At 42.2% G+C, this 10564-nt stretch overlaps 1 protein-coding gene across 1 annotated transcript; it reads left to right on the forward strand.

Annotated features, from left to right (window-relative positions):
- The first annotated feature begins 880 nt into the window (after positions 1-880).
- SERPINB5 (serpin family B member 5) lies at positions 881-9861 on the forward strand. Its single transcript, XM_014276542.1, has 6 exons — positions 881-1054; positions 3646-3783; positions 4845-4962; positions 6338-6480; positions 7971-8138; positions 9469-9861. Exons 1-6 carry the CDS (start codon positions 881-883, stop codon positions 9859-9861), a joined length of 1134 nt encoding a protein of 377 aa, XP_014132017.1.
- Positions 9862-10564: the final 703 nt, after the last annotated feature.

Consider the following 10564-nt stretch of genomic DNA (forward strand, 5'->3'; position numbering starts at 1 on the left):
CCAAAGTGTGATTTCAGGTTTGTGAAAGCAGTCTGGAAGATGGGGATACTCTTCGGCTTTCCCAGAGCATGGACTGCAGCAACTGTTCCTTGGGCACCACCCTTCCCATTCCTGACTGCACAGGTCACCTAACAGCCCTGTGGCCATTGCAGTTATTAAGAATGGCTGGGAAAATATTTGCAGTTAAATCAGTGTAAGTGATGTGTAGGCACACGGAAGTATTGATTTAGGAGGCCTCCTTTAAGTTTCTAGGACAGTCTCAACCTACCGGAACAGACAGCTTTCTGGAGACTTCTAACAAAGCTAAGGAGAATGGGGAGTCATCCCTTAGAGGAAAGACACGTACCAAAGCTCAAGCTTTAATGAACAATTAGCCATGAAGCAAGAGACAGGAAAGATTATGAGACTGTTAAAAGCCTGTCTGAGAGCCAGGAGAGCCCAGAGCACAGGCAAGGTACCTTATAAGTTGGCACATTTTAAGAATGTCAATTAAAAACAGATTAAATTCATATGTGATCCAATCTGACTCAATATGCATGGGTCACCCTGACCTACCCAGATTTCCCCAAGGGCTTCTGGTAATACTGGCTCCGTCTAACACGTGGCATTGCCAGCTGTCACTTGAAGATGATGGCTGTTACTGAACCACGCACAGTTCTTTGGTTGGACATGGATGAGACCTTCCCTGCTCCTCAGGAGCCACCAGTGTCTCAGAAGCTGAATCAGCTCGATCAGGCCACCCTCTCCTCTCCCTGAAGGTTCAAGCTGCCCAGTCCCCATACTGGTGGCAAGTGTCCTTCAGTGCTCTGACCCAGCCCCACCACAGCAGGAGCTAGAGTTACACTCTGAGTCGTCTGTCTTTTCCCTTTTCTATTTCAGGATGACAATGGATGCTCTGCAACTAGCAAACACCGCCTTTGCAGTTGATATGTTCAAACAACTATGTGAGAAGGACAAAACAGCCAATATTATTTTTTCCCCCCTGTGTACCTCAACGTCTCTGGCTTTGGCATATAAAGCTACAAAAGGTGATACTGCAGACCAAATGAAACAGGTAAGATATCGGCATCCTGTTCTGCGGCTGCAAAATTTTATGGCTGTTGGAGGTGGCTTTCTTATTTGTTCTTGTTAATATTCTACTGGATATCTGGTTCCCTTGTAAGCCGGGCTGCAAACCATCCATTTTAAATTCCTGAACGGTTCCACACTTCAGGCAAAAGAGGTTGCAAACCTGGCATAAAGAAAAAGCTTTCTCAAGCATGTACAAGGTGGAAGGGGACATGGCAGATTCCTCGACAGTTGCATTAAAGCCTTGACTCCTTTAGCGTAACGTTGATTATGGCTGCAAGTCACAGTCAAGATCACTGCATTTTCTGGATAATTGTTTTTTCATTATTCAAGAATGCCTAAGCTTTATAGAATTGGAAATTATCTGTCATCAGCAGGTGTGCTTAGCAGCTCTGTCGCTGACATTTCCCCTTTCATCCACAATACCACTAAGAGGAGGTGGATGCAGTAGAAAAGGACACAACTTCAACCATGTTTTTCCTTACAAGCAGATCATGGTGTTCGAGGGGTTTCCAACAACATGATGCAGCACAGCAGTCATGATGCAATCAGCTTATCAAGCTCTCTCTGTGGTGCAGGGAGGCACCTTGCAGCCTCTTCTGCTCCCTCTCTGTAAGCAGAGATCTGCATAGTTCCTTTTTATCCTGTTGAGGGTGCCCACAGTTTCTGCAGTTACCTAAATGTGGGTGAGAAGCAAAGTCAGATGAATTTATATGCTGATTATCATCTGGCTGTGATGGAAGTACTACATATTTGAATATATTTGCCCTCTTTGGGGAATTCCTCCCTGTACTTCCACACTCACTGAAGGTACCCCCAAGTGCTGCCTCCTGTGCCCTGACCCATGCCACAGATTTCAGCGAATCTTGCACTCTACTGAGCAGAGCTGCACAGCAATGTATCTGTGAAGATATTATTGGCGTTCCAGACTTTTCCAAACAGCACTGTGTTTTTTTTTAAATTGTAAATTAACTCTAGATATTTTTTCTAAATTTAAATTATGCCCAGCAGCTTCCTCACCATTTCAAAAGTCAAGTGTTGTCTTTCTAATGGGGGAGTTGAAAATAGTAACTGTCCTTAATTTTGTTTTCACTTGTGTCTGCAATTTGCTTTGAACCATCCCATAATAAGTTAATGTGCACATCTACCAATGCAGCTCAGTTACACAAGCGCATTTATGTTTCATATTTCTCAACTGGTATATAAAAAGTGCTGACTACAAATACTAAGGAAAGCTTGGTATGTTTTTAAATGTAATATCTCCTATTTTCTATGTCTGTTCTAGCTTCTGCCTGCCCCTGAGTTTGTGCTTGGGCTTTAAATACTAGATACAAAAGGAGACAGATTGGCAATTTTACTCTGGAATATCAGTTAATAAACTTGTGCCAAAAACTCTCGCAGGTGGAGAGGTTGCAGTGGTGTTCCTTTCTCCCCAAACCCAGTTTCCAGGCACAGAAGCTTTCTGCTCTTAACGTGCTAAGAAATAAAACTGTTGAGGAAAAGGTAGTAAGCTGAGAAAGTTGTTTACCTGCTCTAGGAGAACCTGCTTCAGCAGGGGGTTGGACCAGATGGTCTCCAGAGGTCCCTTCCAACCCTGACCATTCTGAGATTCTCTGGTTCTGAGGAAATGACCCACTGTGCACAGAGAGGGGGGGACACGGAGGGCTGGTAAGGCAGGGCAGCAGTTTGTTGTGTCTGTGAAGGTATGATATGTTCAGGGAGAAAGAGCAGGAGTGAAGGACAAAGCCAAAAGAAGGTTGCTAAGTGCTTGCCATGCCTCATGTGGGAACTTGAGGCAGGCGAGGAGGGTTGGGCAGGCTGCCTGTAATGAGACAGCCACCCTCAAAGACCCTGTAGTAAGCAGGCATTAGAAGTTCAATTCATATTTACAGGGTTATTTTCAAACAAAACCAGCAGTAACCTCTCTCTGGTGCCTAAAAGCAGCGAGTTTTAGGTCACCCCAGCACTTCCTAGAACTAGATTTGTCATTCCCAGGAGCTGGGAGGTGGCCATGTGTGGGTCAGCAGCCCCTACCTCCAGCTCATATTTTGTCTGCCAAAACAGACAAAGTTATCTGATCAATTTTTGCTGAAATATCGTGTGATGTCATGTATCAGTCACAGCAATCAGAAAACTTGATCTGTCGAGCATTTTTAAGGGTGTAACCCGCTTCTAGAAAGGAGACTGACTGGGATCCTCATTTATCTGGCCTAAAAGCTCCAGGTTTTTGGACAAGAATATGAGTTTGGTGAAAACATTATGACTCCATACTCTTTTAGTGTTTTAATCAACTAAGCCATATCACCAGCATGAACAGCTCTATTGATTTCTTTGGCCGGCTTACAGGAAAGAAATGCATTTGGTTAAAGTTCTGGTAGCATCAGGTTTTTAGCTTTATGTGAGGATGCCAAATAAATAATTCTTTAGTAACAACAGTGAGAGGCTATGTTGTTAGCTTAAACTCAAAAAGTCACAGCTCTGGTTGCAAATTAGCATTAGTTTTTGCTAAGCTCTTGGGAATGTTTATGCAATAATAATAAAAATGATGCTTAGCATTTTATTATGTTCATTTAACAGGTACTCCATTTACAAGATGTCAAAGATGTTTCTTTCGGGTTTCAAACAGTAACTTCAGATGTTTCCAAACTCAGCTCTTTCTTTGCGCTGAAAATGGTCAAACGGCTCTTTGTAGACAAGTCTCTTAATCCTACCACAGTAAGTGCTGCAGAAAAGCCCTGGTGCTATGGATTGCTTGGCCAGCATGTTGACAGGTTATGGTGTCAGACTGCAATGCTATTTAAAATAATTTCTCTCACTTTTGGCTGTTACTTGCTAGACTCAGATGATGAACAACATAATATTCTCTGCTGCCATAAAAGTTTGTAGAAGGATGGATGAGTGTGCTGCTTGACCGCAAGCTATGCAACTATTACAACACTTCTCATTATTTCATTAATGTGCTTTAGGTCAGTAGCTGAGTAGGTTTTGAATGCAGCATAACTTCTTTGCCACATCAAGGTCTTTGAATCGTTAGTATGAGTGAAAAGGAGTCTTAAAAAAAGTTGGCAGTGCAAGTGTGTGCCCAATTCACACACCCAAGTAATTACTGCATAAGCTATAGATTTCTTCATCTGTCTGAGGAGGCAGAAGTCTGGCTATTGAAACCACACAAGAGAGGAAGGTGGTGTTTGGCCTTGTAACTTATGGACCTTGAAAATAACTGAGGAAAATGAAGTGGTTTGGGTTTTTTTTTTCCCTTCTTCCTCAAAGTTGCCTTTGAATAGGGCCCCAAGAAGGACAACATCAGCCTAAAAGTGGTGTTTCAGAAAACTCAGCATGCTTAAATGATGCTATAATCAGATTGCCTGCTGTTCAGCCTCTGCTACAGCAAAGGCCAATACCCAACCACAGCAATAAACACGGTGAGCATGATGCGAGCAGCCTGTGGCCTTTATTTCGGTCCTCTCTTATCCAAGGCCTGGACTGGGGATTGTTTCATCCTTTCAAACTCTAGCAATGAGGTTACTCCTGCAATACCAAAGTTACTTTAGCTGCTGGTATAACACCACTGGACTGAAGGCAACCTTGGGAAAGATGTGCTGAATGCAGCTGTGCATCCCGGTTGTCACCCGCTGTTATTTAATAGCTGTCCATCGTAATAAACTCCCCAGCTACCCCTTGGTGAAGCTCAGAATGCTGATGTTGCAGGCTCTGTAAAGAGCCATTGGGTGGATGGCATTTAACCAAGGATGACTTTGGTACCTTGTGTCTTTCAGGACTTTGTCAACTCCACAAAGAGGCCTTTTCCATCTGAGCTGGAATTAGTGGAGTTCAAAGAAAAACCTGAGGAAACTCGACAGAAGATCAACAAATCTCTTTCGGAGCTAACTGATGGTGAGTACAGCTTAACCTTGGGGATGCTCTTTGCCTCTTTGGAGAAAGAGACCTTTGTCCTTGTGACACCTCTTTACTAATGCTTTTAGAAGTAAATACATAGTGAAAGCAGTGGAACTAGACCTACTATTTGTATCCATAAGGAGGAGCAATGTCAGCCTGTTTTGAAATCATGAACCTTACTACTGCAGCATTTCTGAAGATGGAAATGTGAGACTGGCCTTGCATTAGCCTTGAGGAAAGCTGCTCCCATTTGACTGCAGCAGGGCAGTTTGGGAGAACAACAGCCCCTGGCTGTGGAGCTTCATAAGTGCCTGACATGAATACATCAAACCCAGGCCCTGATTTCCTTTAAAAGCTTTATTGTAATTGGAAGTACTTGCTGGACTCTGAATTTCAGGCTGTTAATTAATAGCTCAGCTTAGCTCAGCTCAGCTGAGACATGCGTCTCTTGCCTTCCAGTGGAAATGGGGCTGCAGGCACTTCTCCCTCAATACTGAATACTCAAAACACTTGGCTGAGTCACAGGAGATGCTCATCAGTGACCATGAGGGTCCCTGGGCAGAGCGTGCCCAGTCTGTGGGGGGCAGCAGTCCAGCCCTGGCCCATGTGAGCATGCAGCGCCCATAACAGAGCCTGCTGGCAGCCTCTGCAGAGGTAGCTCTGGGGTCGGTGCTGCCTGTTGCCTTTGTGTTGGTACAAATATGAAAACATGGGTGCATGAGTCTGGGCCTTCCCAGGTTGGCACAGGTGCCCATGTGGAAGCACCTTGCCCTGCCTGTGCAATTCATGCATGACTTTCCTCCCCAGTGCTCCGAATTCAGTGTCTTTTATGGCAGTGCTTGAACAGGTCTAAAACAAAGCAAGGCATGGGGACAACACTTCCATGTCCTTTTAGAAGTCTGTAACAGTATTTGGTTATGAACTGTAATCAGAGCAGCGCTTTTTGTTATTCTCGTTATTTTATTCTTATGTATCAGTCTAGAGATGAGTAGCTGCTAATCTGGAACTTCCCTTCGTCTTGCTCTCCAAATGACAAATGCTTTTTCGCTTACACCTGTTGATTTCACTGAAAATTCAGTACCTTCTTTAAGGTACTGAACAAAAGCAGTAGACCTGTTTTTGATTCCATGCTACATAAGCCAAGGAATCATTTTGAAGATCTGCCTTGATCCCAAATCTCGTTTCAAACATTAAGCTGCAATCTTAAGTGAGTGCTTCTTTTTGGAATTTTCCATTGGAATTGAAATATTTTATCTGTGAGATGCAGGACACAAATTTTTTAATTTAGTGAAATGTTTTCATATTCAATTGAAGCAATGGACATACTCATAATGAATTGTTGTTTTAACAACTATCTTAAACCTGTTCACAGGCAAAATGGAGAATATTTTGAATGAGGATAGTGTAAGTGACCAGACTCAGATCCTCCTAGTCAATGCAGCTTATTTTGTCACAAACTGGATGAAGAAGTTCCCAGAGGCAGAGATCAAAGAATGTCCTTTTAAAGTCAACAAGGTATGTTCTGAAAAAAAAGAAAGAAAAAAAAAAAAAAAAAAGAAAGAGTCTGTTTCCACTCAATAAAATGCAAACTTTGAGCTAAGGAAATCCCAACAAGAGAAAATGAGAAATGTTTATTGTTACCATGTCATTCTTAGACTCGTCTAAACCTATATTGCTGTTGCAGCGGTCCCTAAACTGGTTTGCTCACTGTGTTGTTTTAAAACTTTGCTGGTGCTTTCACATCCATCTTTCAAAGGCCCAGTATGAAAACTGACTGTTCTGTTAGTATATTTAGACAACAGGAGCTGAGTACAAATGATCAGAAGCAGCCTTGCTTAAAAGGAGGTGCACAATCTCGTGGGTAGCATCTTCCAAGAGGTTGCAGCGTGTACCAGGGGCTGCATCACAGAACCAGCAGGGGTGAAGCACAAAACATTGTATTTATCATCGTCACAGAGCTAGTGAAACATCTACATCTGTGGGATCTCTCCGAGTAAACCTCTGAGGTGCCTGACCCTTCTCATCCCTCTTCATGGATGGCACCTCATTAATCTCCCTCTTTCCAGTCAGGCTCGGGACTGCAACCTTCTGTGTATCAGCCCTGCTCAGGCACGAGGCCCAAGTGGGTGCAGCACCTATGGCTGTTGTCTTCAGGAATCCATGACCAGTGATGAGTATTATGGTCAGACAGACAGCTCTAAACCAAGTTACAAAGCTGGGCAACATATGTGAGATAGAGATTATACTCCAAATACATACCTACCTACCTATGTGTATATATATATATATTTTCAGTGAACTTGAAATGTTTCTCATGCACATGAGATACGTTTCAAGTTCACTGAAAATATTCATAAATTACCACATCAGCCAACAATTTCAGCTAAAAAAGTTTTTAAAATGACAGTCAGCATTAAAATTAAGTGAAACATCTCAAGTTTTTTTTCCCTGAAGTAACATTTTTCTACTGATTTTGAATTTTAAATAAGTTTCCAGGTGAACAGAGTAGCTTGTAAATCTTATTTGTGAAATAAAGAGTTTTGTTTTGTTTTGTTTCATTCATGAAAAGCAAAGACATTGGGCTTTAGGTGAGCCTGAAATTTCTTATTCTGTTTCAGCTCCTGAACCAAAATATCAATTACTTGCATTAACAGCTTGACCTTCACTGTTGAGAAGTGCTCAGCGCCTGACACTTACTGGCATTACGATGCCCTGTAGACAGTATAGTTTGTAGCACTCAGTGAAACAGGGCCACTGATATTAGGCACATCCCCAATGTGTTGCTATTGTATTAAGTAGAATTCTGTTCCACTTTTCTTCGGAAAGCTGCCTACTGTAAAAATCCAACAGGATCTCTGGCAGCTGGTTTCATTACCTAAGAAAGCCAACAAATTCTCTGAAGGTAACTCAATGTACCACTGCCATGCAAGCTTACAAACTTTCCTCTCTTGCCATCTTATCTGTGATTTAAAAGGAATGCTAGATTGTTTTCTCTGGTTTTGCAGACTGAAACTAAACCAGTGCAAATGATGAATCTGGAAGCTACTTTTTGCCTGGGCTATGTAAAAGAATTAAATGTTGCTATCCTTGAGCTTCCATGCCTTAACAAACATATAAGCATGCTCATTCTGCTGCCCAAAGAGATTGAAGATGAGACCACTGGCTTGGAGAAGGTGAGAGAAAAAAAAGAATTGGTATGATGCTTCCTTTGGAAACAGCCCGCTTATAATGCCATATAGTTATGGAATGCTTTTGTTATTTAGATGCTATATAGAAGAAAACAAAAAGTAATATCCCTGTGAATTTACCTTCTCATTCTGCTTCTCTGTTCCTGATCTCATATTTGTGACATTGTTTTCATTGTGGCCAACTGTGAAGTTGTGAACAAGACTTTGTTTTAGATAGGGTGTGCGTAGAAGACAATGTAAATTGCAGAAGGTGCCCTTGATGCACTTTTAGAATCTGCATCAATTTGAAAACCTGGACCCTCAAAACAATTTTTCATCTTGAGATTTTTGTTCTTGCTACAGTAGAGTGCTTAAAGTCATACTTACTGGGTACTCAGTAGTGCTGACATTATTTATTCTAGTGTCCTCATTTTTTCAGTTGATGTTTATCCATGATTTATTTTACTAAGGCCTTACACTTTTCTAGGTTTTAATTTTAAGCAGAGGTGCCTGACAATGAGCCATTTTTTATTATAGTTGCATGTAAATTTGGAAACAAGTAAGACTTTTCCTAAAGAACAACTATTTCTTACGTAACTCATGAAAATTTAAAACATATTTTCACTTCTCTTCAATGTTTAAGGATTAAGAGACAGATGATCAGGCAAGTCTCATTTGTAATTTGCTGCAACTGTTCATAAATTCTATAGGCAGAAGGAATCTGCCTTTGCAGCTGTAAGGTACTTTTATATGTAGGGATAAACTACAGCACACACATATCTTAACATGCAGGTGAGGCCTTTCCTGATAGCAACTTGTTGTGGCCCCAAATTCTGGCTCCTCACTTCCCAGTTTTTAAAAAATTGCTCAAACAGCTGTGTGTTTGATTGAGATCAGGCTCTGGATTTGGAGTCTTTTTCTGTCCCAAATACCAGCGATTTCATTACGGTGTAGGGTCAGGAATCAAGATGTTTGGATCTGCCAGCTGGCCAGGTGTAACCGGGGTAGGGACTGTCTTTCTCAGGTCCCTTCATGTGGTTGTTGAGGCGATTGCGTATCGAAAGCTTGTAAGGGGCTAATGGTCAAAGCATGAACATGCAGTGGAGCTGCTCCAGAGACCTATCCTATGGATTAATCATACTTCCATTAATATAACTGAGAGTATGTTAACCCTGAATGCTACAGCTGTGAATTCAAAAGCAAAGGTTGCCTTTTGGACTTTATTTTTGGGGGGCTTGATAGGAGTGGGAAGTTCAGGAATGGTCTCCCCCCCTCCCCCCCATCCACTTTTTCCTTGGACTGCTCATTAATTTCCTTTGTTCCTTTATGTCTTCAGCTGGAAAAGGCACTCACTCCCGAGACATTATTACAGTGGACCAATCCCAGCATGATGGCCAACACCAAAGTGAATGTATTTCTTCCAAAGTTTAATTTGGAAGGTGATTATGACCTGAAGCCACTTCTGGAAAGCCTGGGAATGACAAATGTATTCAATGAGAGTGCATCAGATTTCTCGGAGATGTGTGACACAAAAGGTGTGGTTTTGTCAAAGATCATCCATAAAGTCTCTTTGGAAGTAAATGAACAAGGTGGAGAGTCCCGAGAAGTCCCAGGATATCGGATTCTGCAACACAAAGATGAATTTAAAGCTGACCATCCATTTATATTCGTGTTTAGGCACAACAAAACTCGCAACGTGATTCTTTCAGGCCGATTCTGTTCCCCTTAAGCAGGGCTTATTCATTATGAAAAAGCACAATTACATTTATGGTGGTGGATGTTCCTGTAAAGCTTGGCATCCTGACTATCACCTTGGAAAGGAAATCTAACAGGTTCATATATCAACCGGGTAAAACAATGTACTCTACATATGCAGCAGAACTAGTTTATCTCCTTATGTTTCATCCTCTTAAGCTGAAGGATTCCCACTGTGAAGAACACGTATTTTACTGAGAAGTATCCCAGCCTCAGCAATAAGTATATTTTGTTTCTCTGTGGTAAAAACAAAGTGAACTGAGAGCCTGTTTTACATAGAGCAGGAGCTGGAAAGGGTTCTGGGAGGAAAAGCTACATTCCTGCTCCCTAGCCAAACCACTCTCCCTCGTGACCCACACTCTGTGGATTCCTACTGCCTAGAAGGGGAAAATGTGGACATGTGATGTGATAGCACTCCCCTTCTACATTCTGGTGGCCCAGGGTGCCCTACCGGACCCTGCCAATGCCCAAGTTCTCCAAGTTCTGCAGTGTAGCTAGACAATTCAGGCTAGCATCAGAGTTTGCATCTGCGAAACAACAGTTGCACTGAGACCTCTGGATGCAAGAAGCAAATCATGGTGACAAAATGTCTATGAGACTCTTCAGCGTGAGCTATGTCAGTTTGTATACTGGTGATGATGGACTCTTGCGTGGGATTTTTTGACTCATTGCCTTTC

This window comes from Falco cherrug, chromosome 3 (assembly GCF_023634085.1).
Source record: "Falco cherrug isolate bFalChe1 chromosome 3, bFalChe1.pri, whole genome shotgun sequence".
Lineage (NCBI taxonomy): Eukaryota > Metazoa > Chordata > Aves > Falconiformes > Falconidae > Falco > Falco cherrug.